Genomic DNA, 27,372 nt, shown 5'->3' on the forward strand with positions numbered 1-27,372 from the left:
TCAAGAGGGACCAAAAAAGGATTAACGAGCCCTGCCCTAGCCACACCCAGAAGCTGGCTAGTCAACGCACGGCCGAAGCTTGAGGAAAGCTCAACGCAGCTGTTAAATGTATTTCTTTTGTGCTCCCATGCCTCTTTCCTTGTTTGCTATACCAGTCTGCGTACTAGCAGTGGGGCCAACTAGCACCACCCCACCTGACTGGAACATAGGCCATAGAATCCTGGTAGCTATTTTATATCTTCTTATAATTAGTGCCATCACTGCAGCATCATGTCTAAGATAATCATAAGGCTGATGCTACTGATGCTAATGCCCTCACTCCCCTTGGCTGCACAATGCACCTGCACGGAGCCGGGTGACACGTGGTCTTACAAAACAGGAGGGGTCTGGACCTACTCATGGCCAAAGAGGGGGGACTAGGCCTCTTCCTAGATGAAGAGTGCTGTTTTATGCCAATCAATCAGAAATTGTCAGAAAGATGGTTCAAGAGTTACAAAACCAAGTAAAAAGAGAAAACATATTTTAAATAAGAGCCCATGGACAGGCCCCTGGGGCTGGACCTCCTGGCTGGCACCGTTCATAGGTCCCTTGCTCCTGATTTTTGCAGTTCTGCTAATTGGGCCCTGTGTCCTAAACTTCCTGACCCACTTTGTCAGTGAGTGGATAGAGGCTATAAAACTTCAGATGTTAGCCTCCAATCATGAGCCCCTGCAACAGGTAAGTGATGATGCTTACTCCAACAAGGGTTGTGAAAGCATCAAGAGGGGGGAATGTGAAGGAAAATCCAGGCTGATCTAACTAGATAACTCACAAATCTAAGTATCAGAATACTGATCTGAGTTCCGCTGGACTAACTTGTAAATCTAAGTTAATTAGTGTTGGTTTGCTGTTCATGTTGTTTTGCTAGCCAGCTGGTTTTTCAAAGATATATATCTGGCTTTGGAATGTTGGTTTGTTGCCCCCCTGCCTCCACTTTTGTGATAATGATGCTGCTAAAGCTGTTCCGTGCCTATTGGCCAAATACCCCAAGCTTGTACTTTACCTATAAATCCTCACGCACACATCTTGCAGGTTCTCAGAACTTTGGAGCAGAAGCCCCTCTGAGCCCACCAGCATAATGCATCTGAGTACTCCAACCCTCTGAGTGGTGCTTGTTTCTTGGCTGGCCTGTTGTTTCTGTAACAGGAGGAATGAAGGAAGGAAGATAAAGAGAAAGAAACAGAAATTGAGAGAGAGAAAGTGAGAAAGCAAGCAAGAAAGCAAGCAAGGAAGGAAGGGAGGGAGGGAGAAAGGAAGGAAAGGAAATTAAGTAAGGAAACAGTCTTTGCCCTTCCCAGAAAACGCCATGTCCTTTTGCTTTCGTTTCTTGTAAACCTACTCAACACTGGTTGGATGGCTTTAACACCCAGCCCAGTTTTCAACTTCTAAAGAGAAGACTCCGTTTCCAGAGGAGCCAAACGCCAGAGGAGCTTCTCCTGCGCCCAGGGCAGCTGAGAACGTGATCCGCGGTGTATCACCAGCGCCACGTGAGTTTGTTCCTAAACTTGACCTTCCTTGCACGTTGCCATTGACTAGCAACAAGCACACCAAGAACTCCCCCAGCGCAGACCCCCGCGCTGCAGGCGGGGAGGCTCGGGCGCCAGCTCCGCGGGAGGGAGAGCGGCTGGTCTGGTCCCTGGCTGGGCGGGCTCTGTGGCTCCGTGTGGATGCAGGGCGGCTGCCAGGTTTGTCCCTAGTCAGGGGCTGCAGCAAAGAGCTGTGCATGTGAGAAGGAAGAATGCTTCCTACCTCATCTGAGGGAAGGGGATGGAGGTCTTTTTTAGGACTGAGGGCCCTCCACCAAACTCTTCCCTGAGGCGCTGGATGGGGTCCCTCCCAGGTCAGGTCCCTCCCTCCTGACCCTCCTCCCCACCTCAGACAGGTTTTGCCCCTGCCCCTCTGGGCTTTGGAGAAGCAGAGAAAAGATGATCCTTCACGTATAGACAACTTACATCCTGAAAGACTGACCCTGGATGAGTTATGTATTAACATTTGCTATTCCAAATACTACAGACCTGGATTATGCAGAGTAATTAAATTGGACTCTCACTAAAAAAACTATTAAAGGTAACTGTAAGTCTAAGCATGTTTGTTAATCGTGCATTGTTTTTACTGAGTAGCCCAAACACGATCTGCCTCAGGGTAACTTTGTACTTGCTGAAGACACAGGGCATGTGGTATTTTTAACCATCACCCCAGACAACTCTCAGGAATCAAATTTGCAAGCTGTTGATCATCTTCTGCTATCTCGTAGCACTATTGTAATTATTTAGTTTCAAATTTAAAAGGTTTCTTGGTTTTGGTACCTCAGCATAGTCTGAATTAAAAACAAAATCTTTCTAAGCTCATTGACTGTTACACAAGCTTTATCAATGTTCAATCTAAGAAGTGATCTCCATAATTCCTCTTGCTTATTCACCTTAAAAATTAAACAGCTATTTTTCATGTCAAAATGGGTTTGTTCAGGAATAGCAGAGGAATTGCTAGCAAGCTCTAGCAAAAGCCATAAGCAAATGCAACAAACAAAGAAGAGAAACCTTATTTTATAGAGAAAAGGGAGGGAGTTGGGAAGGATTATTTTGAAAGAAAGTCCATTGGAGAAAAGTGAGATGATAAGTGGTTCTCACTGGCTGACTTGTCGGGGTGGACAGTTCTTGTAGGTGATGCAATGCACAGATGCTCCTTTTGGGAACTGCCCTTGATGCCTTTCCTGTTGATGATTCTTCCCTGGTGGGCTGTCATTGACAAGCCTTCCTGTAACTGACCTCCAGCGGTACCGCATGAGAGTGCTGCCTTCTGGCCTCCATTTCAGTGAGATTTCCTTTTATTAATTTTCACATGACGCAGCAGTAAAAGGACATTTTACTTCCGCATCTCTTCTCCCTCTCCACTATAGAAAAAAATAAATTGTAGAGAGGACGTCTGCTAAACAAATTCATGGTTTTTCTAACAAAAAGATTGTATATACCTTATATTTCCTGGCAACTGATACTTCAAGGAATGCATTGACACAGTGTAACACATTGTCTAACTTATTGCTCTTGAAAGAGTACTTTAATGCAGGAAATGTTAAATTTTTCTGAGAATCTACAAATTACCAGCTGTAAAGCAGAGAATCAGGCAACAATTCCTGTTTTCCCTACGATATTGATAAGAAAATTGAGGCTTACATCGTTAAGCTCCTTTGTCAAGGTCCCAACAGACAGTAAGTGACCTGAACCCTTGTGTTTGACCCCTGGCAGCCAGGCTGCAGACCCGGTGCTTGGACACCCCTGGGCAGCTCTGAGGGCTCCCACCTGACTCTCTCTCCCTCGGTGTCATCCCTCTCAGCTGTTATAGCCGGGCCTCCTGGGCCTGCTCATCATCCTCATGGCATGTGACGTCCCATTTGCTTGCACCCAGGGAGGGAACTGCCACTGCCTCAGGACACAGCCAATCCTCCACCTTCACTCAGAAGTGACCCACCCTGCCTTCGGCATGTTGAATGCTCAATTTTGAAACAGTACTTATTCAGGGTTTAATAGGTACCAGCATGATTTTTAAGAGCATTTTGAACATTCTGGGGTATTTAATCCCCTAATGACCCTGATGAACAATATTTACTTTTGGTGCTGCCATTTTACAGAAGGAAAACCTGAGGCCCAGAGAAATGACTCTTTCTGGTGGTCACACAGCTACTGAAGTGTGGCTGTTGCTTCATATTGTCTGTAAGAATCTAAAGGGACAGTCAGAGCTCTCTAACTGCTGTCTCTGGATATTACAAAACACCCAATCATTGTGCTGAAATCATTTAAAGTAGATCCTGGTGCAGATGTGAGACTCTGGCAGATCTAGGCAGATGGCCCTGTTGCTTGCCTCTCTCCCCTATCAGCCTTAATAATCACAGATGTGCTGTCATTTCAGTTAGTAAGTTAATGATTGCATGCACAACTTTGTGTAGGTAGCACAAAGCTCTGTCCTGTTGTGTTTGAGGGAGAGCCGGCTTCTTTGTCCCTCCCTCCTTCTTTCTCTCACAGTCACGCCTCCTGCAGCCCATTCCTGCTCCCACCGATCACTGCATCTGTCCTCACCAAGGTCTCCAATCATATTCCTTTTCCCTTTATGACTCAGGCCTTTGCTGACTACCCTCTATGTTAATCTACCTCCCACACATTCTGTCCCATGCCTTACCTGTTTCCTTTGGAGCATTCACCATCATTTAATACACACTTAGTGTTTTGCTCCTCCTCTTTCTATGGTATCTGTCTCTTCCATTACATGGAGCTCCAGGAGGCAGGGATTTGTATCCATTTTGTTCACTGTTTGATACTAAGCACCTAGAACAGCATCCAACACATGGTAATTCTTCCATAAATATTTATTCAGTTACTGAGTGATCAAATCATTCTGGAACTCCTGAAATCTTCTCTGGTCACTCCTCAGCTCCTTCAAGTCCCATTCTGCCTTTACTTACCCACAACATGTTAGTGTTCTCAAGTCTCCATCGAGGGGAGGTTATAGCTTAAGTGGTAGAGTGCAGGCTTAGCTTGCATGAGGTCCTGGGATCAATCCCCAGTACCTCTTATAAAAATTAAATAAGTAAACCTGATTACATATGCCTGTCCCATAAAATTAAAAAAAAAAAAACCTCAGAAACTTGTCAGGTCTCCATCATCAGTCCCTTGTTTTCTCGTTCTATTCACTGTGTGCATCATGTTGGCAAGGTTGTCCTAGGTTTCCCCTGAAGACCACTAACAGAACACATACAAGGTATCTGTATCAGGCCTTCACACAGTAGACTAATAGTTATCATTTGAAAACATACAAACATAGAAAATTCACATATAAGTTCCACAAGCAAAAAGCTGATGTGCACGTGACTTGTGTGACCATGAGATGACTTCAGCATCTTGTGTTCTACTGAGTTGTTGCTCTGGGTTACAGCTTCCCATGGCATCTGGACCCAGCATGATGAACCCCATCTGTCTGGTAAAAAGACAGAACAGCCAGATGACAGTAAATCCAAATGCACTGAAGATTCTTGACCAGATGTCTCAGCCTGTGGTGGTGGTGGCCATTGTAGGGCCATATCGGATGGGAAAGTCCTACCTGATGAATCGCCTGGTGGGACAGAACCATGGTGAGTGCTGCTCAGGGCTTCTTGGAAGCAGGGATAATGCAGGTGCTGAGCATCTTCCTCCAGGGTCCTGCTCAGGAAGAGTCTAACCCCTCGCACTGGACGGGACTTCTAACTCTCACCACCAAAGGAAATGAAGTTTACTCTTTTGTCCAGTAACAGGGAATTTCCTCACCTGTCAAACCATCCACCTCCTTAGTCCTGATCCCATCACTCCCATCTTCTCAGGGGCTCATCTGCAGTCATTATTCTCCTCTTTTCTCCTTCAACACTTTTGTCCTAAACCACAGGGTTATTTAACACAGCCCACAAACACTGTTCAATATGTCCTATTCTTTTAAAGGAATGGAAGGAAGAATGGACAGCAAAATCCCTGCATCCCATATCTCAATGGGGCTGCTATCCTTTTTTTTTTTTTTTTGGCTTTATTTCACAGGAAAACATTCATAAACTATACTCTTTCTGTTTCTCTATATAGTATTTTCTAATATGTGAACTTGAACACATACAGAAGAGTGCACAAATATATATATATTACATATATAATAAAGTTGATAATGCAAAGTGATTATCTGTTCAGTCACTGCTCAAGTCAAGAAATAAAACATCACCAACACCCAAAAGCCTGTATCACATGCCTCACATGCTCACAAGAGCTAAGTGATCTTTTGATTTTCATGGTGTGTTCTTTCACACTTCCTGTGTAAACATGAGTTTAAAATCTATATACATGTTTCTAAAACACAGCTTGGACTTTGTATAGGAAGTTGCATGCTGGTGCTAATTAGGATCTTGCTTCGTAGTCTTGCTAAGATGTTTACGAGGTCGATCTAGTTCATCATACATGTCTATAATTATTTTTGCTGATTGCAGAGCATGCAGTTGTCAGAGGGCACCATGGTGTATTCACCCACTGGTGCTGATGGACATTGGTATCACGTGCAGCTCTGCTGCTTCATGAATGGTGCCGTCGTGAGAGTTGTTGTCTCTGTATCCTGGTGCACATGTGCACAGCTTCCTTGTGTGATGTGCCCAGATGTGGACGTGCTGAGTCAAGGAGTCTTTATGTCTTCAGCATTCCTACAGTGTATCGAGCAAACTATTAAGCTTTCTGTTCAATGTGTATGCTTATTAGAAGTAATTTAGAATGCTTCACATCCTCATGAAACTTTGGTAAAAACACTTTACCTCTTGCTGATGTGCTGTGTGTATAGTGGCACATTATTTGCCTCAATGCCATTAAAGTTGAGCACCTATTCAAGGATGGGATTGTGATTTACATTCCCTATTTCAAGAAGTTGGGGTTTTTCCCTACTAAGTTTCCTACGTGGTTCTTACTGATTTCTAGGACAATGTGCCTGTGTGCTATAGAGCATTTCTGTCTGAGAAAACCACTCACCATTTCCTTCCTAATATCTTCCTCTGTGGTTCAGTGACTTAGCAGAATTAGGGGCTAGGACCTCAGTCCACTAAACTCAAAGGATCCCAGGAATGTCTCATTGTCTCTCTCAGACTCTCTCTGTATTTCTCTCACACTCTCTAGTTTTCTTCCTTTCTCTTTCCTTTTGGCTTTGCAATCTCCCATTAGTTTCAAACAAAACACTCAATCCTTGTCTTTCTTTTAGAGGAAATCTTGACCACCAATCAGGGGAGGACACTTTTCCTTGCCAGGCTGAATTAATTGTCATCTTCTTGAGGGATTAAAGATTTGAGAATTCTAAGAAAAGATACCAGTCAATGAGATTCAATAATGTTCATTTTTTATTCTCCTTGAGGTAATATCAGGCAATAAGGAAGTGATTTCCCTTATGGAGGAAATCCCTACACTAGTTATGTTTTAAAACACCTGAACTGTGAACCATCACACTAGTCATATCACAGGAAGAGCAACACAGACACACATACACACACACACACACACACACACACACACACACATATACACATTTAGTGACCAGTCAAGGAGGATGAGAAGAAGCAAGTCACCACTCTCTCCTTGTGATGACTTCTCTCTGGTCCTTATCTCTCCTACTGACAATAATGAACACCAGGTACACCTTGTCTTTTCTCCTGGGGAAGGTCAGATTGCTCTGCATTAATCAGCAAGCAGTCAAATGCTATTTTGATGAAGAATAGTGTGGATCATGTCAGTGTTATATCCCCTCCATGCAGAGCACACTGCGTTTGGAAACTGAAGGGCCTGAGCCATGCTGAACGGCGCTCCCCTTGGTGTTTCATCACATCCATTTCTGTTCTCAGGTGAAGGCAGTGTTGGTATATGACAGGTGGTATAAATCTTGGACAAGATATATTACCTGTAGCTTCTCAGGCATATACTTCACATCTCTCCCTGTGGGTTTAAATATTTGGAAAAAAATAAGAAATTCTGACAGGTCTTTTCTGCTTTCTTTTCTATTATATCCTGAGTCAGTGAACAAATAATTCATCATTTTGGGGAGGAGAACTGAAAGGAGGAAAATCCAGGTATAAAGAGGAAGAAAAAATCTAGCAAAGCTTGTATACCAGTCCAGGTGCTGGAAGGGCACCGATGATCCACTTAAAGGGTAACTGAGGATGCTCAGTGGTGGGACAGCTACCCAAACACCAGCAGGGCAGAGTGAACCAGTGAAGAAAGTGGAGGCGCCCAGGGAGTGGCATGAGCAACAGCCACGCAGCCATTGTAACTCCTGCAGTCTGAGGAGAAAGGCAGTGAGTGGTTTCCAGAACGTACCAAAGACCAGAGCTACTGGCTGGAGCAAAATATAAGGACATGGGACCAAGATACAGAAGCAGAGCTGCTGGGACGCTGGGGGTCACCCGGGTGGAAGCTACGGGCACACATGCCTGAATTCTGGTCTACTGCTACTACTTCTCACTGGTTCCTCTCCATCAGAAAGTGGAGGAATGGAGCTTTTCAGTGTCAGATAAAAATAGAAGGGTTAATAGAGTTTACAGTAATCCTGGAATGTGACACAATTTGAGCCAATAATGGCAGGAGGTGAATAGGTAACAGGAAGTGTTTCTTGAGATGGTTCTGAAGAGGTACAGAGGTAGGATTTGCTGTTCTTGCTGAAATGGAGGAACCTCCCTTTCAGACAGGCTCTCATGTGCAGACAATGGTAGCCAAGGTAAGCCGAGCTCATCCTGGACCGTCTGCTGTCACTGCACACTGCTTTCTTCTCTTCCTTTGCAGGTTTCTTTCTGGGCTCCACGGTGAGGTCTGAAACGAAGGGCATCTGGATGTGGTGTGTGCCCCACCCCTCCAAGGAGAGCCACACCCTGGTCCTTCTGGACACTGAGGGCCTGGGTGATGTGGAAAAGGTAAAGCAGAAAATCTTCTTTGCTCTTGATAGTCCACTTACATTTTAACTTATTTTAATTTTAATTTTTGGAAGGAGGTGATTAGTTTTTTTTCCTTTGAATGGAGGTACTAGGGATCTCGACCCCAGGCTCCCGTGCATGCTAAGCACATACTCTACCACTGAGCTCTATCCTTCTCTTCCACTGAGATGGGAAATTCAAATTCCCATCTCAATTCAAATTTGATGACACATTCCTATATACTGCAAGTCCAATGATGAATAATGAAGCTAAATTCAATTTCCTCTAATTTATTCATTAATAACTTAAATTCTTTGAGTATTAGGGACAGATCTTTCTTTTCACACTGGGGTGAAAGATCCAAATTAGCAAATACTGGACATCAGAATTCCAGGGCTTTGTGTTCAGTGCCACAGACATCACAGTGAGTGAGGTCTGGGCCCAGGGCTTTGTTGGGGAGATAAGAAATATACAGAGTTATCAGTACATGGAAACATGGGTACAGGAAGTGAGAACCTACCCCTACTGCTCAGATTTGGGTACATGGCCTGGTGGAAGGTGTAACCCGTGCGGTCAATGAATTCTAAAGGTTAAGGTGTGTGCGGTTGATGGGGTTAGAGGCGGGAATCATGAAAATAGGGTTTCAGTGAAATACGCCCATTCAATTATCTCCAGAAAAGGTTCAGCTACATTAAGGTCATTCATGATGATTTTAGTCCAAGAGTCTGGGCTTTGAAGAGGGATTCCTCAATGTCGTCTGTAAACAGTGTGCTCGGCCCCCCAAAAGCACTTGACATGGGGTAATCATAAATACTTTGGGTTATAGTTCTGCTTGCAATCGATCTTTTCCCTTTTATCTTAGTCTGAGTCAGTGTCAAAAGTAGTGACCGTGAGTCTTTGGCTTTCATTACTGCAGAAAAGAGCTGTGGAATGAATTCAGAGATTCTGAATTTAAACATTCATGTTTAAAGTAAACAACAATCACCTCAGTGTCAACCGAAGATGATCTACAGTTCCTAATAGTCCATAGTTTGCATAACCCTCTTCTTTTTATCTCATTACATTTGTCAAGGAACCAGAATATAGCAAATTGTAAACTGATAGCAGATGAACACCTGCTGCCCTCACTACTTGTCATGATAGTATTTGACTCCCTTACATGGCCACTCAGGACTTGCCCTCATCTCGGTTTCAGCCTCACCATCTCCTAGCACCGCCATGAGCATCACTTCAGTCAAATAAAATAGCCCTGTGATTCCTCTGTGGGACCGCAGTTGTTGGCAGTACTGATTCACTTCTCCCGGTCCTTCCATCTGCACCGGCCCTTTCTCTCCACAAACCCATGTCCATCAGTTCTTTAAAGCCCAGCTATTTTCAGTTGAATGCCATCACGTCCCTGACCGACATAAGCAATTCTGGCTCTGAATTCAGAGTACTTTTGTTTTGTCCTTTTTTTTTTTTTCTTTTTTGTATTGCATCTGTGACCTTCACATGAGAACATGTGGATGCACTTCAGGCAGTTTATCATCTTGGATGCATTTATATGGTTGCACATGTATCTGTCCCTCTTAGAAAGCCATGTCACCAGTGCTAGGGACAGTCTTATGGAGCTTTCTAGCCACAAAAACAAATGCACTGTCTGGTGTTTTCTAGACACACAATGAACATTTGATGAGTTTAGGTAAGTGACATTTGTGCCCCTAATATAGCCCACAGTTGAGAGAAGTTTGCAGAAGGATCATTGCTCCCTTATTGCATTGCTTCTATGTGCCAGTCACTGTGTCAAACACGTGACACAGATCTATAGTGTTGTTCCTTTCTACTAAAAGCTAATGCAACTGAGCCCCTGAGAAGGGCCCATGTGATCATGGGGAAGGTTTGGATTTAGCATTGTTTTAAAGTTTATGTCATTTGCCGTCCTGTTGAGTTACGGTACAGCTGACATAGAAAATGACCAACCAAATGAGAGAATGAGCTGTGGACTCCCTGCTGCATTCTAGGGTGACTCCAAGAGTGACTCATGGACCTTCGCCCTGGCTGTGCTTCTGAGCAGCTGCCTTGTCTACAACAGCATGAGCAACATCAACCACCAGGCCCTGGAGCAGCTGCAGTATCCTTCCCGGACTGGAAGCCCCGGGTCCAGTTAACTGAGTTGGTGGGAATGGCCGCTGAGGCTTATTTTGCTTTCCCATGACTCCGTTCTCAAGGCTGAGGAGAAGGGGAAATGGGGCAGAGAGGAATGCTGATAAAACTTGTTTTGGGGGGCAATCTGGAAATTGTGTTGTGGGGCACCTCTCATTCCTTAGCTAAGAGCCAGCTATGTGACCGAACTCACAAATCTGATCAGGAGAAAATCCTCATGCAGCTCTGATGATGGAGAGGACTCAGCCGAATTTGTGAGTTTCTTTCCAGACTTTGTGTGGACTGTGCGGGATTTCATGCTGGATCTGGAGCTAGATGGATGCCCCATCACTGAAGACGAGTACCTGGAGAATGCCTTGAGGTTGATTCCAGGTATCAGAGCATGGCCAGGCTGCTGGGAGGGTCAGGAGGTCGTGAGGTTCGCAGAGCCCTGCCACCCAGCATGTGACATCAGTCTTTATTTGAGATTGGACTTGTGCTGGGTGAACGATGGTGTTTGGCTCCAGGCATCCTTGTGAAAAAGAATCCAGTGGTCAGAGTTTAAGTTCAAAGAGGAAATTTAGAATCCAGTATTAGACCAAATGATTTCAGCAAATTTGATGCCGTGAATAAGCAAGGATCACACGCTTATGTTAAATATGAAGTGTGTCTCCTTTCCTGAGAAAAATACTTATCAATACAGAAATTGGTAAACACAGAATCACAAGGTAAACCCAAGAACTAATCTTTGAAATACACTTCACCTCGTACATTGTACTTGCCCAGATACTTACACCCCTCAAAGAAAGGCTGTTTGCACAGTAACGAGTTCAGAAACAAAGCAGAGCCATGTTCTTCCAGGAAGACTGTCTGATGCCTCATTTCCTATTTCTCATAACATCACACTTTATTCTACAGCCTTGCCTGACACATGATATAATAAATGAATTAGTCAGCTAATATTTAGCAGAGAGGATAATGGTGGTACCTAAAAGCAATATTCATTTAGTTTATTTAATCATTTATTCATCCTTTCAATAAATACATGTTGAACTGCTGTCATATGCCCAGATATACTCTGTATGATACTGTTACGTCCAATATAAAAGGATGCAGAAGACTGCTGATGTCCAAGCTGGATGTAAGCAAATCTTACCATGAGATGGTGGACACTGAAGCCACTTCCAAATATATTTATAGAATGTGTATTTTTTGACTCTGATCTTATAAAGCTGTTCATTTACTGTCCGAAGTATTATTTGCTCTCCACATGTGATCTTCCCAGCAAGGTCATAAATATCCTGACCATGATGGTACTTTACCACCCACATTTCCTTTCTGTCTTGGGGAATGTCATTTCAGAAAAATATTTCTGACAAGTTTTGGGATTAATGTATCATTGAAGAAACATCTAATAACGAGTTGATCCACTGCTGCACATCATGGAAGAGCTGAGGAAAATAATCATAAGTTTCTTCATTTGGAACAGATGCCTCCCCGTCTTGTTCAGAAGTACTTCATACACTCTTAGCTCTGTACCTAAACCAAAATAAAACAAAATAAAATACAGGGAGGGAGGTTTCCATGCCCTGGGTTGATTGGTATAAAGTTGATTTACATGACTGAATAAAAGGAGATTTACAGGCAGGGGAGCTACAGGGATGCAAAGCTCCCTGGAAATGAAAGTCGTCACCCCCCCTGACCTGAAGGCTGTTCCTTCAGTGTTTGCTCTTTCTGCACTTCTGCAGGCGAGGATCCCCAAATCCAAAATTCCAACCTGCCCAGAGAGATGATCAGGAGTTTCTTTCCAAAACGGAAGTGCTTTGTCTTTGACCGGCCTGTCAGTGACAAAAAACTACTAGCCCATATTGAGGACGTGCCAGATGACCAACTGGATGGGAGTTTTCAGATGCAATGCAAAGCATTCTGTTCTTATGTCTTCACTCATGCAAAACCCAAGACCCTAGGAGAGGGGATCACGGTCACTGGGGGAGGTGAGTCTCTCGTTGCAGCCTGTCCCTCCGTGGGTCAGTGTGTGTGACGGAGCTGTGAGCACACTGTGGTTTTGTCAGCAATTGTGTTTTCTTCTGTATGTAATGTGGAAAAGCAGTTGTTCATGCCACACACAGAAATGATGCTTCTTCATTAAAATTTTCCTACATAAGTGTTGTTGAAGCCTATCAAATCTCATAATACTATTACACTAATAGTATAAGGACAGGCTCCTGATAAGGAAGGAAAAATGCACGTTGAAGTGACATCTGATGGGATAAGTATTGTTAATGAATATACGCAAGATGTTCTGTGAATTTGCATGAATGAGAAAAAAATACCAGGTCATGAGCCATGTAGACTCACTGAGTGGGAGACACACATAAACTCAGTCTCACGTCTGGTGCTGGCTTCATGCACGTGCCCCCGGGCAGTCATACGGGGCCCTGTTCTGAGATGGGCCTCGCTTGGTTTAGTATTTCTGCCACTGTCCTGAAATTCTTGATGACACTTTTACATGGGGACCACACTTTCATTACAAATAGCGCCCACCAACTGTGTACCTTATGTACAGGTGTAATTAGTTCTTTTTATTTTATTACACTGGGAAAAGTGTACTTGGAGACCCTTGAACATACTGTTCGAGATCATTCTCTTAATATTATAATGTGATGTATTTGAGAATCATAAGATGGAGTGACTAGGAGACACAGTGATTTAATAAAGAAGGGGATTCATGGAAGACAAAGGAGGAGGAGACAAGGATGAAGACAAGATGAAGATGAGGAGAAAGCGGAGGAAAATTAAATTCAGTCAAAGCCTAGTGATTTTTAGAATGCTGATCTCTAACGTTAAAAAAACCAAAACAGGTAAGAGCTGTCTCTGCTGCCCTAAATATCCTGTGTCCCTTAGGGCTGGGGACGCTGGTGATGACCTACGTGGACACCATCAACAGTGGGGCAGTTCCTTGTTTGGAGAACGCAGTGATGACTCTGGCAGAGCGTGAGAACTCAGCGGCCGTGGAGAAGGCAGCCGCCCACTACAGCGAGCAGATGGCCCAGCGCCTGACCCTCCCCACGGACACGCTTCAGGGGCTGCTGGAGGTGCACGCGGCCTGCGAGAGGGAAGCCATCGCAGTCTTCATGGAGCACTCCTTCAAGGATGTCAAGCGGGAGTTCCAGAAGAAGCTTGTGGTAACGTGCCTTAGAAGGTCTCCGTCCTCATTCTATTCTTCTGGAATGATCCTAGACTCCCTCTATTGTCCCCATGGTTCATATGCTACTCATCATAAAATAAATTTAGATTCTTATGACTGACAAGCCTCTGTGGGCTACAGTCCATCTTTTTTCTAAAAGATGGGCTTTTTATTTTTGACTCTGGAAAACGAATTATCCTGTGTTTAGCAGCCTAAAACAACACATATTTAGTGGCTTCCGCTCCTTCAGGTCAGCTCCCAGCCCAGGGCATGTGGGTGGTCTCAGTGCACTGTGGCTGGAGATGAGGTTCACATAGGCTTGGTCCTCACATGGAGGCTGCGGGGAACAGCACTCCGTCTTCCACCCAGCCATGGTGCATTGCATCCGCCTCTTTATTCTGATCTCTCTGACTATCTCTTCTGCTACCAACAGGAGAAAACACCTTTGAAAGGGCCTGTGATTAGGTAATGCCCACTTGGGTAATCTCCATTTCATAGAGTCACCTGTGCCGTGTAACATAATTCAAACACGGGATGAGTGTTCATTGTATTCACAGGTCGGGGGACTCTGCAGAGTGTGGACATCAGTGGGGACAACCCATGGAGATCACAATTCTCCTTGCCATAGGCACCTTTACTGAAAGTTTGACTTTTGACCATCCTACAAGTTACAAATATCTTAGTTCACATAGAGCAAAGCCAGCTCAATTGTAATTAATAAGTTTATGCAAAAAAAGCCTGTTCTTATATTTTCACAAACTCAAATCCTCAATGAAAAGAGAATCCATGAAGAGTTCAGAACTCTGGATAGTGTGTTGTTAATTCATTAATAGGCAAGTGAATTGCTAAGTATATGTTTTTATCCATAGCTCCCAAGTTTGCAGAAGAAACTCTACTTCCATTCATAATGAAAATTTCATTACTGTTGTGGGTGAATGGCTGACTGTTAGTCCTATTACAGTTAAGGGAATCATGGACATCACACCTGCCAACCCCATCATTTCACAGGTGTGGAGTCTGAGCCCACAGGGTTTCAGAGACTTCCCACAAGGCACACAGAGATCTGGTCAGAACTGGGGCTAGAACTAGTCTCCTGACTCCATGTCTATTACTCTGTGTCTCCTGCACCCTGATGCTGTCAGACTGTTTCTTCTAAAGGAACACAGTTGGAGTTTCCCTTCTAACAGCTTCTTTCTATCAGATTTCCCCACATTTCCCTGGCAGGGCACCATCCAGAAAAAGAGGGAAGAATTCTTGGTGCAGAATGAAGAGGCCTCTGTCAAATACTGTCAGGCTGAGCTTCAGAAGCTTTCAGAGCCCTTGATGGAAGGTCTTATGGAACGAACTTTCTTTGCTCCTGGAGGACACAAGCTCTACTTAGAAGCAAGGGACAAGGTTGAACAGAACTATAAGCTGCTGCCCAGGAAAGGAGTCAAGGTGAGGAGTAAGGGGGTGAGAAAAGAACAGCAGATTGGAGTCAGAGGGGCTGTGTTGATTCATGTGGTTGCCAGGTCCTGCCTTGTGCAGAGGCCACTATCTGCTGCTTGGAACCAGGTCACCAGGAGGCTGACTGTGGAGCCCGGGGGGGCTTTAGTGCTGGGTTACTGGTGAGGGGAGTAAGGTTCCAGGAGACACTGAGATGTTCGCCACTCACTGGTGGGTGAGGCCAGGTCCCAGAGCTACTGCCAGCTAACTTGGAGGGCAAAGCCAGGTCCTGGGGTCTGGGTGCAGGACGCAGGGTGCCAGGGTCACTGTTGGGGATACCCTGTTACTCACACAGTTGGTTGCTGAGTCTAGGGGTGTCTTGAAGCTTGCTTTGAACTGCCCGTTGAGCAGAGCCCGAGCCCAGCTGGTTGTCTTGCAGAATCTGGCCTGCTAGTGGGGGGCTGGGTCTGTGGGGTATAGGACTAAGGCTTTAAATGGCTGGTGTCTTCCCACTAGTAGGTGGAGCTGGGCCTGAGGTCTCTGCCTGGAGGGCAGTGCTCTGGGGGCTTGAGGTCTAGTGCTTGTATGCTGGTGTGAGGGGCTTGTTCAGGATCCCGTGTAGAGGTGGCTGTGGGCTCAGGAGGTCCTAAGGTAGCCTGTCTGCTGATGGCTGGGGCTGTGTCCATGCTGAGCTAGGTGCTTGCCCTTGGGAGTCCCAGCACGGTCACCTGCAGACAATTGGGTCAGTGTGGTGCTGGATCTTGGGGCTAAAAAGCTAGAGAGAACATGCCAAAATGGTGATTGCCAGCACCACGTCCACAAGGTAAGAGGAGCTCCCCAAAATTGGGACCACCAGTGTCCCTGTCCCCAGGGTGAGCTGCAGGTGCCCTCTGCTTCTCTGGGACACTCTCCAGAATCAGCAGGTAGACATGACCAAGGTTCCTCAAATTACTGCTTCTGCCCTGGGTCCCTGGTCCCGGGTTCAGGCCCGTGTGAGGTTCTGTGTGCACCCTTTAAGGGTAGAGTCTTGGGAGAAAGATACAGCTCAAGGGGAAGAGGATAGAGCTCAAGCGGTGGAGCACATGCTTAGCCTTCACAAGGTCCTGAGTTTGATCCCCATTACCTCCTCAAAAGATAAATAAATAAATAAACCCAATGATACGCCTCAAAAATAAATAATTGAGTAAAACATTTTGAAAAACCTGTTACCAATCAGAAAAAAAGCAGTATACAAGCAAACAAAAGAGAGCAGTCGTTATTTCTGTTATCCTTCTGGGACTTCTGGAAGAGAGCTCCACTGGCCTACCCTCTGTGGTCTTCCTGGGGCTAGAGATGTTACTGGGGAGCCCAGTTGGGGTTTAGACCCCACGCTTATCTGGGAGAAGGTCTGCAGGTCTCATTATTCTCCCAGTTATAAATAACCCACTTGGGGGAAGGGATTTGTCTACGCTACAAATGCTTGTGGTTTCTTCTTTGTGCTTTCAGTTATAGCAGATATTTTCTGATAGATTCTGTTTGTGTGTGTGTGTGTGTGTGTATGGTTGTTCTGCAAATACTTGTGTTTTGGTTGCCCTGTGAGAGGAGGTGATCTCAGGGTCCTTCTGCTTTGCTGAATTGCCTAGACAATCAATTTAGTAATCAGAGCAATGATTTGGTACTGCTGCCATCCTCATTATGAAATTGAGAAAATGCTGCATGAAAATGAAAGTTGCCTGAGATCACACAGCCTTCGAGTGGTGGAGCTGGTGGGTCAGCGGCATGTTCTCAGCAGGAATTCAGAGCTCAGAAGAGAGCTCAGGAAAGCTGCCTGAAAGAGGAGATAGAAGCTACAAGTTAAAGTTAAAAAAAATGGATTTATAATAAAGAAAGATTAGATGAACATTATTCAGAAGGAAAACGATCCGCAGGGAATGCAGTTGAAGACAATGGAGGATGGTTGTAGAGCTGCACATGATTCTGACATCTGTAAAACTGTGGGGTAATTTGAAAAATGAAGATTTAATGGGGTCCAATCTGTAGTTTTACTGAACAAAAATTTCCCCTGCAATAGACTTGGCTGCCTGACAACTACTTGCTTCTTGCTGCTTCCTCAGGCAAACGAGGTCCTGCAGAGCTTCCTGCAGTCCCAAGCAGAAGTGGAGGAAGCCATCCTGCAGGCAGACAAAGCCCTCACAGATGCAGAGAAGGCCGTGGCAGGTATGGCGCAGGGATGAGCCCACAGACGGGAAGGTGGTTCCTGTGCGGCTCTTAGTCTGGTGTGAGAGCAAACACTTCCTGACACCAGGGACTTCTTTTCCTTCTGTGGAAGCTCTCTGCTATGTCTGAAGACAACTCTGGGAGGTTGGGTTGCATGTACGTCTGATCAGTGCCTTTCCATCCCATGCTGAAGCGTGTCTTCCTGATGTGGATAGAGGGCATGTTCAGTTTCCCTCCTGCCATTTTCAAGTCACTTTAGTGGCTGAGCTCAGGAGGGTACAGCTCGGCATAACTGATATTTCTCCCCTCTTGAAAATTCTTATTAAACAGTTGAACGTGCCCAGAAGGAGGCTGCTGAGAGGGAACAAGAATTGCTAAAGGAGCAACTGAAGGAACAAGAGCAAAAACTGGAAATGCAGAAGCAAAGCTTCAAGGAGAATCTAGCGCAGATGGAAGAGAAGATGAAAAGGGAGAAAGAAGACCTTCTGAGACAGCAGGAGAAGGTGCTGGAGCACAAGCTGAAGGTAGGTCTGGAGGGGCCTGGGCGGCACCTGATGGATGACACCCCAGCTCCTTGGGAAGAAGGAGCAGAAATTCTACGTAAAGTCAGATCCCACAGGGAAATCCAAAGACATTTGATTCATTGTAACATCAAAGTGATGTGGGCCGAGCAGGAGGCTTACGTCTGTTAGACTCAGCACTTCCTGTAGTGTTAGGGTTCACAGGGTCCAAATAACATGACCTGGGTTCCTAGGCTGCTATTTGTGGTGACCATAGGGTCTCACTTGCCCCCAAGTGAACAGGACTTCAGTCCTGTGGTTCTTAGGACTTTCAGTACAACCATCAGGGCGTGAAATAGACCTGCCCCTGAAAGTACCAGATTGTGCCTTGTAGGAAGGACTGGAGGCTGAAAGCTCTACAATTTGCAGCCTTTGTTTCCAGGTCCACCTGACTCATGTTATACACCTTGAGTCAATGCATTCTTTGTCCCAAACTGGACCTTGGTGGCCAGTGTTCTAAAGAGAGTGACCAGTTGCCATAATCTGTGACATATGTGTGGTCGTCTTACCCCAGGGCAATTGGAAGTAACTGCAATTCACCTACATTCCCTCCCGAAGTGCATTCTTAGTCCTGGAGCTCATGACTGAGACAGTTCTCAGGCCTGACCTGGACCCACCCCTCCCTGCCCAGGGACATGGTGCTGAGGGACCATGGGAAGCGGTAAATCCTGCCCAGGTCCAAATGTTTGCAAATATTGGCCAATGTAAGAAAACATCTCGGAGACAGAGAAACAGACACACGTGCTTAGCTGCCGTAGCTGTTAGACACACAATGCTGACGCCTGGGTGTTTTCAAAAGGGGATTCTCTCCTTTTCACAGATGCAAGAAGAACTACTTAGAGACGGATTTAAAATGAAATCTGAGGCATTAACTAGTGAAATAAATAAACTAAAAGAAGACATTGAAGGAATCAGATACAATTACCCCTTCATGAGAGACCAGGCCATTGATCTGTTGACAACCACATTAATTGCATTGCTACCTGTGCCTTTTAATCTATTTGCTTTGGAGCTGAAATTGTTCAGTGAGCTTTTTAAAAGGTTTTTGAACTCCTCTTAAGTATATTTTGGAAGATTTCTTATGTTTGAATAGAGTAACAGTATAGCTCATTTAAAAAATATGTGTCATGCTAGTTTTGTTCAAGGAAAATTTAAACATAAAACATGATTACCAAAGTGTTACCAAAGTGATTACCAGGGCCTGATGTCAAAAAGAACAAAAAAAATGGATTGAATTAGCTAATTTGAAGAAATAGGAAAGAAGCTGGAAGACAATAATGAATTAGAGAAAAGTTATAAGAAAAGGAAAAAAACAAACACTAAGAGGATGTACGTTCGCCGTCAGGTAAACAGCGCCAGTGAGTAAAGGGCAACAACCACATTTTTAAATGGGCAAAAATGTGGAAAGAGAATAAAAATGTTTAACTTCACTGACTCTATATGCAGAAGAGATGAACAATATTATACAGTACAGCACAGGGAAACAGATATGTGATCTTGTGGTAGCTCACAGTGAAAAAAATGTGACCATGAATATACATATGTTCATGTATAACTGAAAAATTGTGCTCTACACTGGAATTTGACACAAAATGTAAAATGATTATAACTCAATAAAAAAATGTTAAAAAAAAACTTCACTGACTCCAAAAGATGCGCAAAGTAAAACTAGGAAGTTCCTGTGTCAGCTCTCAGATGGGCAGAAAGACTTGGTTTGCCAGGACACTGACGGGCAAAGGTTCCAGGAATCCAGCAGTGTCTGATCTCCACCAAGGAGAATGCCAATGGTGCAAAAGAATATCAAACTTTTAAATGCAAATACTGTTGATCCAGCAAGACAACATTTGGGAATTCATTTTACAGTTTTTGACCCAAATTGATAATGGCATATGTAGCAGTATGTTTGTTGCAAGACTGTTGAAATTCCACAAGACTAGAAACAACTTTCAAGTCCTGTCACATACTAGGGAGGTCAGTCCTCAGACACTTGTACAAAGGACTATTCTGCACTCACTGAAATGAAGGGGAGCTTTATTTATGCTAACATGGGGACATCTCCAAGGTGCATCTATCATAAGTGAAAAAATAAAGATACAGAAAGCATGTACAGTTGCAGTCTGGTATTTTTCAATGAATATATGCACATGTTATAATTAATCTCCAGAAAATACAAGAGAAACTGGTACCCATGAGCTGAAGTCTCCTGGGATGTTGGCTAAAGTGGTCTCAAAACACCAAAACCACATTCATAAAGATGATGATTTCAGAAGAAAATTACTCTTCAAAGTCAACTGAACATTTTGGAAATTCTTCCTAGTTGTCTAGGGCTTAAGACCCCTGTGGTTAGAATCAAATGCTTGTAATTCCACAACTGCACATAAATCTGACTCTGGGAGTTGGTGCGCAGAACACAGACTTCCATACGCACCCCAGCTTCCTCACTCACTACCCATTACGTTTTAATATCTGAACCTCCCTCCAGTCTCCTGTTTCCTGATGTCCTGACCCTGGATGAGGCGTCCCCCTCCATGCTGCCTGTTGTCCCAGGTTGCCCTCATAATATATGACTTGTTGTATAACTTTGAACTTGAAATGACCTATTTACACTTGCCTCCCCTGCCATCTCAGGATCTCATCTACGGGATGATCTTCCACACTGTGTACTTAGATCCCACCACAAAACTCACCACACAAACTCTGGGGTTTCCATGAATACAGGTAAAGAAACACACAAGCTGCCACACATCAGGGCCCCCAGTTCCCATTTCCTTATCATGTTAACTGCTGCCCAGGGGTCCCAAGCTAAGGGACACAGTTTAAGGAACTAGTGCTCAAGGGCAGAAAGTGCATGCACACCCACCTGCACCCGCCGCCCACCTCTCTGATGGATGGGCCACTCTGTGTTCTCTGGGTTCCTCATGTTTCCCTCCCATGAAACTTACCCAGCAAGGAAGCCACCACCATCTGTGACTCACACCACAAGGACATGAATTAAAAGAGTGAAGGAAAAGCCCATCACTTGCAAACCATTCATGTCCACCTTCATTCCTCAATCTGGTCAAGGAGCGTCTCTTCAGATGAAACTGGTTTTGACATGAGGATTGATTTCTCACTGAATGTGATGCCCGCAGGCTGACAAACTGGAATCAACAGGCATAGCTCTGCTTTCTTGAGGGCTGTGAGTTGATGCTGAGTTGCCATTTCCCTGACCAAAGCCACTGGAATAAGTCCCACAGCTGGTCCAGCCCCCAAAGACTCTTGGGTATCAGCAGAGGAAGGCCCTGAGCACACCGAAGGTCTGGGTGCTCTTGTAAAGGGGGTGAGGGGCTGTGGTGAGCGCTGCCTCGTCAACTCTCCCAAGGCAAGTTGCAAGTATACAAACAGGAAACCGGAAACAGGAGTTGGTGACAGGAAGTGATCATGGTTTAGAGAAAGGAAGGGAGTGGGAGTGGGGGGAAGGACAATTAAAGCAGAGTAAGAGGAATCTTCACCAACTCTAATGTTCACTTATAAGTTGTCACATGTGGAATAAAGTTATATACATTTCAAGATAAGGGCCCAAGTGTAAGGCCTCCCCCAAACTAGAAAATCAATACATAACTCTTAGATTACTGGAGGAATCCAAGGCCTATGCACGTACTTTCTCTTCCATTCTGCAAGGAGGCTGCATTAGAACCATTCTTTTGCACATGCTTTGGTGCAGGAACAAGCGAGCTGCTCTAGACAGTTCCGTGTTCCTTCTCCCTTTCCCTCAGATCTGTGTGTGCAGTCCTCCTCACGAGTGCTCCCTCACCTGTGAGCTGGGCGGTACGTAGTTCTCACAGATGTGTTTATGAAGGAAAGTCTTCAGTGTTGCAGGTGGTTGCAGGAACTTATTACAAATGCAAAGAAAAATAGAAGACACTTCTCTTCAAGAATACAGGGGAAGAGCTGAAGGAAGCGAGACTGATGAGACAGTGTCAGGTGGTGTCCCTTGGCCTCCTCAGGCTTAGGTTCATTTTGCTAGTGTGTCTATGCTGAGTAAACTATGGGCAAGAACACAAACAGCCATTCTGCACCCTGGGGAAAGTCCTTATCTATGAAGCAGCGGCCCAGTCTGTGGTGGATGCCATGGGCAGCTGGCATATCCTCTGGGACAGAAAATCTGACAGGGTGTATGTCCTCTCTGCAGCCGGGTGGAGCAGGGCACCAGGAGCTGCCCAGCTGGCAGCAGCACCGTGGTGGCCGACCTTCTGTCCTGTTCATGTTAGGGCATTGGGACCTGTCCAATTCCCATAACTCATAATGTGCTTAAAGCCCTGATGAATTCATTACTGCCCAAGACTCTCACGCCAGCTAACAAACTCTTTTTTTGTGTGTGTTAATTCAAAACAAAATGCTTCCTGTACAAAATCATTTTATCTAAAGATGTTTTATTCTAGATTCCATCCATTCACATTCCATTAACCACCCTATGGGTATAAATTAGAGTCAGCATATAAACACACACCACGCAGTTAATTCTGAAATATTTCATGTTAATTACAAATGGACAAATAATTCTTCCCAGTTCAAACCTGCTCTTGTCCTGATTCTTCATCTCCTGCTTCCTTACTAGAATCAAACCCCTTTATTGACCCCTGCAACTTCATCAGCTGCCCCTGGCTTCTGTCCAAATCAAGGGGACAAGTGAAATCCCTCATCGTGGCCACATTTTGTAGCCAACCTATCTGATTCAAAGAATGTATCTGTGTCCACTTACCATGTTTATGGCAGAATTTGGATAATGTCAACTGATTAGTAAGTACTCATCTAAAAAAATGAATGAAAAGTGATTTCAATACCAAATACCTAACAGAAAATTTTTCTTAAAATAAATGACTTTTGTTTTTCAAACAAAAAGTACTTTCTTGTTGTGTATGTATTTTCTATAATTGCAAAATAATTCAAAGTCATTGAAAAAAACTTAGTAGTCTAAGAAAACTATAAAAATAATAAACTAAAATCCCAACCATGAGCTAGAAGTGATGTTTATAATGGAGTATATAATGGTCAAGGCTTTGTTTGATTTATTAATGATTTATAACTGTTTTCATTGGTAGAATAATTTTGTACCTCTTCTGAATTGAATTACTCACTGCCAGCATGCCCAAAGTTATCTACAGACAATAACTCTGGTTATTTGGAAAGCAGTGTGGAGTATAGGGAAAACAGTGATTCTCTCATATTACTGGTGAATTAAGAGTCTTAAAGAAAATTTTCCTAACCTAAAAGAGAAAGAAATGTATTATATTACTGAAGACGCAGAACCTAGCACAAGCATATAGGTAGGCTGAAAGCGAGGAGAAAGGATGAAACCATGTTTCTTATACATCGAAGTAGATGAGTCCTTTTCTGTTGCAGTTTCCAGCCAGTATATAACATGTTTCCTTAGGCTCAATGCTCTCCCTTGTTCCCAGAAGAGGACTAGACAGCACAGTTTGCTGTTACATGCTGAGCTTTCTGCATGTTCCTTCATGGAGTTCACCCTTTGCTAACTTGGGACCTGAGTAATCATTATTTGGTTAATTGCCCTCATCTGAAAGAACAATCTAACTTCTCTCATTTCCCTGAGAAGACATGGTTACAGCCAGGATTCAACTGAGGTTAAGCTCCCAAGATGTCAGGGAGCCTGGAGCTCCAACTTTCTGGTGTTCAGACTTCAAAAGGGATGGATCCCAGACACTTGAAGATCTCTCTGAGTTGCAAAGCTGCGTATGGCTTTCTTTAGTCCCTGAGGAGTTTTATTGACATTCAAAATTTTAGAGAAAGTAGATTGGTGCTGCCATTATGGAAAACACTATGGAGATTCTTCTAAAAAATGAAAATAGAACTACCATATGACCCAGCTATTCCACTCCTGGGAATTTACCCAAAGAACAGAGGAACACTAATTTGAAAGGATAATGCAGCTATGTTTTTTCAGCCTCATGTTGGTGATGACAAAAGCTACGTGATGCAGGAGAGTGGAAGATGAGGATGAGGAGCTGAGGGAGCTGAGAGACCAGAATGTTAGATGACTGTCTATTCATTGTTAGAGTCTCTAAGAGCACAGTGAACTAGGAGCTAGAATATCTGACAAATGAAGGCTGTGTTGACCCAGAAGTGGGTAGATGACTTCAACAAAGTATAATGTAGTCTGAATACACATGAATTGAAGGAGTTTCTCTTTTTAATGGGAGAAGAAGGAGAAAGTATCTGGAAGCTGTCACAGGAAGCAAGGAGGCAACCTAAGTTTGCTGGCATCTATGCAAAGTATGGGAGAAACAAATCACCACTGAAGACCACATGAGAAGTCTGTGGGGAGAACAGTGTCCACAGGTATAGACAGAACTCAGCCAGAAGGAACTCTCTAGACAAGGCAATAAGGGTACAGAGGTGTGCTGAATGAGAACAGGGGTGCCAGAGGATGCTGAGGGTCTGGCAATGGAGATTTGTTGGGGGGGTGGTCATCAAGCATGACTGCAAGCTTGAGCCCTGAGCTGGACCCAGGAGTCTCAAGGCTGCTCTCCCAACACCCATGCTTGGGATGTGCCCTCCCCTTGCCTTTCCCCTGCTGGCAGCTGTGTAGGGTCACAACCTTGAGACAGTAATGTAGTATTGAGACTATGTGCACTGAGTACTGACTTAGCCCAGTTAAGGCCTTTGTGTAAACTTTTAAAATTTGTCTTCTAGCCACAAAACACAAAACACCTAAGTAAATTCCCTTTCTTATTAAACCTACCACGTATGTGGGAGAGGGTATAGCTCAAGTGGTAAAATACATGCTTAGCATGCAGGAGGTCCTGGGTTCAATCCCCAGTGCTTCCTCTAAAGATAAATAAATAAACCTAGTTACCTAATTACCTCTCCACAAAAAGACAAAAAGAAACACCTAAACTTACCAGCCTGAAGTGATTGTCTTTTTCTTTGCTCTCCCCCTGACCTTAGGGTACTGGGGTCAGTTTCAAATTGCACACAGCATTCTCCTGAGGACATGGTAACCTAATGAGAATGAGTCAGATAGGGGATGCACGCAGCCTTGTGCAGCTACATGTCTAAGGATAATATGTGACCAGAGGTCTTAGGCTTCTGGTGCTGATTGAGGTAAAGTGGGAGCATAACGGGGCTCATTAAGGAGGGGACTCCTGAGTTCTTTTGCAGTCTTCCACCATCAAAACTGGTGAAAAAATGAAGCTGTTCTTTTCTAGATTTTGTGTTGTCTGGACCACAAAAAGATACTGCATTTGGTCCATGGCCTGCTGGTTGATGGGTCCCATGCTGTTATACACAGAGGTGCTGCTCTGGAGAGCTGCCAGGGCAAAGATCCAGGAGTCCTTCTGGTTGTCTCCCTAGAAGCCACTGTAGAAGCTGCAGAGAACAATGAATAATATCCTACGGTTCCAACTCAGATGGACAAAGTCTGCATTTAACTCTGGAGATTTAGGTTAGTCATTTCCCTGTGCAAATTTTTATCCATCTATAAGTGAAATTGTAAATGTTAAATTCATGGTGTTGTGAAATTTCAATAAGGCATTGTGTATAACTGTCTATGAGAGTGTAAACCAAATGAGCACTTGGTAGCAGTGGCTATTATGATCAGATCATAAAATTCAAACATATACGTTAACTGAGATTGTGAACTCTGTTCCCGTGACCTGTCATGGTATCGAACTTTTTAGACAGTAGTTAAATACGTCCCTTTGACAAGAGTTTACTAAGACTTGTAAGAGTAATAATGTGTGATCCTTTATGAACAAAGCTACTGCCATTAGACTTTATACTTTGCTTTTCTTTCTAAGACCAAAGCTGTGGACAACACCATTCTCATCATCTCTCTGGATTCCTATTGTGAGAAGTCAGACATGTTTGTAAATATCTGGTCAGGTTTAGAGGCACATTCAGCACCCCTGGAAGACATTTTCCTAGGATATGAAAGGGAAATGACTGAAAAAAAAAGTCATTAGCCATTGTTATATGGATGGCAAATCCTGTCAGTTGGACTTACAGGTCACTCTCAGTGCTTACATGTGTGGCCAAAGGTAACAATTCCTCAATTATCCTGTCATTCTCCTACTTTGTGTTTACTTTTCTCACATAAAGATCATTTCAGTTGGCTTCAAATTGGATCTGAGGTCAAATCTTGACCAAAACCCAGTAAATAAAATAAATGAAAAGAATACTACATTAATATGATGCATTCTGAAAAAAATATGAAAATGAATATACATACGTATATGTAAGACTGGACCTTGTGTTGTACACCAGAAATTTACACATTGTAATTGACTGCAGCTGAATATAAAAATAAATTAATTTTTAAAAATATGATGCATTCAAAGCATTGATCAAGCAGTGGAGAGGGGCAGTGCAAAGAGAGCTATAGATCTGACATGAGTAGGATTGAGAAGATTTATTTTTCACCTTCTCTACATCCCCCAGGCCCTCTATGTCAAGCAGAGCTGGAGTGCAGTCTGGCTTCTCGGGGTGAGGCACACACCTCACCTGATGCCCTTCGTGTGAGGCCTAACCATGGAGCCCACGGTGAATCCTGTGAGTGGGCACGGGGAGAAGAAGGAGTGGAGTTTTACCAGCAGACAGATCTGGAAATTGAGATAAAATTAACAAAATCTGAGTTAAAAGAGACAAATGAAACCATAATGAGTATCGGTCTTAATTACAACCAAAAAAAGAGAGAAATTAGAATGTTCAGCACAAACTGAAAAGTTTACTTTTACCTTCAAGATTAATGTTAGCTTGTATTAGTTTTTTTTTTTAATTATTACATTACTCCTTCCAGAAAAGCATATTTATACTTTAAGGAGGATGTTAAGGCAAAGTGGAAATTAAGAGTTGAGTCCACCTGCACCCCAATGTTCATAACAGCACTATTTACAATAGCCAAAACATGGAAACAGCCTAAATGTCCATCAACAGATGACTGGATAAAGAAGATGTGGTATATTTATACAATGGAATACTACTCAGCCATTAAAACCGACAACATAATGCCATTTGCAGCAACATGGATGCTCCTGGAGAATGTCATTCTAAGTGAAGTCAGCCAGAAAGAGAAAGAAAAATACCATATGAGATTGCTCATATGTGGAATCTAAAAAATAAAAACAAACAAACAAAAACAAAGCGTAAATACAGGACAGAAATAGACTCACAGACAGAGAATACAGACTTGTGGTTACCAGGGGGGTGGAGGATGGGAAGGGATAGACTGGGATTTCAAAATTGTAGAATAGATGAACAAGATTACACTGTATAGCACAGGGAAATATACACAAAATGTTATGATAATTCAGAGAGAAAAAAATGTGACAATGAGTGTGTATATGTCCATGAATGACAGAAAAATTGTGAACACTGGAATCTGACACAACATTGTAAAATGATTATAA

The 27,372-nt window shown here is 43.8% G+C and overlaps 2 protein-coding genes across 7 annotated transcripts in view; one reads left to right on the forward strand and one right to left on the reverse strand.

The window, feature by feature from the left end:
• LOC116277441 (guanylate-binding protein 7-like) overlaps positions 1–27,372 on the reverse strand; it is a 250,349-nt gene that overhangs the window by 158,505 nt on the left and 64,472 nt on the right. The window lies entirely within an intron of this gene.
• Positions 1,393–19,593, forward strand: LOC102537051 (guanylate-binding protein 7-like). 3 transcript variants are annotated; one of them, XM_072974019.1, is made up of 11 exons: positions 1,393–1,526; positions 4,963–5,158; positions 8,349–8,476; positions 10,477–10,586; positions 10,794–10,990; positions 12,346–12,591; positions 13,502–13,782; positions 15,009–15,221; positions 17,303–17,405; positions 17,736–17,929; positions 18,786–19,593. In XM_072974019.1, exons 2-11 carry the CDS (start codon positions 4,969–4,971, stop codon positions 19,023–19,025), a joined length of 1,902 nt encoding a protein of 633 aa, XP_072830120.1. In that variant the 5' UTR covers positions 1,393–1,526; positions 4,963–4,968; the 3' UTR covers positions 19,026–19,593. The 3 variants fall into 3 exon arrangements, with proteins under 3 accessions (XP_072830120.1, XP_072830122.1, XP_072830121.1); XM_072974020.1 differs by lacking the exon at positions 1,393–1,526 and adding an exon at positions 2,056–2,106; XM_072974021.1 differs by lacking the exon at positions 4,963–5,158 and having other exon boundaries at positions 1,403–1,526.

This window comes from Vicugna pacos, chromosome 13 (genome assembly GCF_048564905.1).
Source record: "Vicugna pacos chromosome 13, VicPac4, whole genome shotgun sequence".
Lineage (NCBI taxonomy): Eukaryota > Metazoa > Chordata > Mammalia > Artiodactyla > Camelidae > Vicugna > Vicugna pacos.

Bases quoted from the DNA above. Each gene is read 5' to 3' on its own strand.
- LOC102537051 (XM_072974019.1), top strand. From the start codon at position 4,969: ATGGCATCTGGACCCAGCATGATGAACCCCATCTGTCTGGTAAAAAGA. The intron at 17,406-17,735 runs GTATGGCGCAGG...CTTATTAAACAG, and splicing joins TGCAGAGAAGGCCGTGGCAG to TTGAACGTGCCCAGAAGGAG. The intron at 17,930-18,785 runs GTAGGTCTGGAG...TCCTTTTCACAG, and splicing joins TGCTGGAGCACAAGCTGAAG to ATGCAAGAAGAACTACTTAG.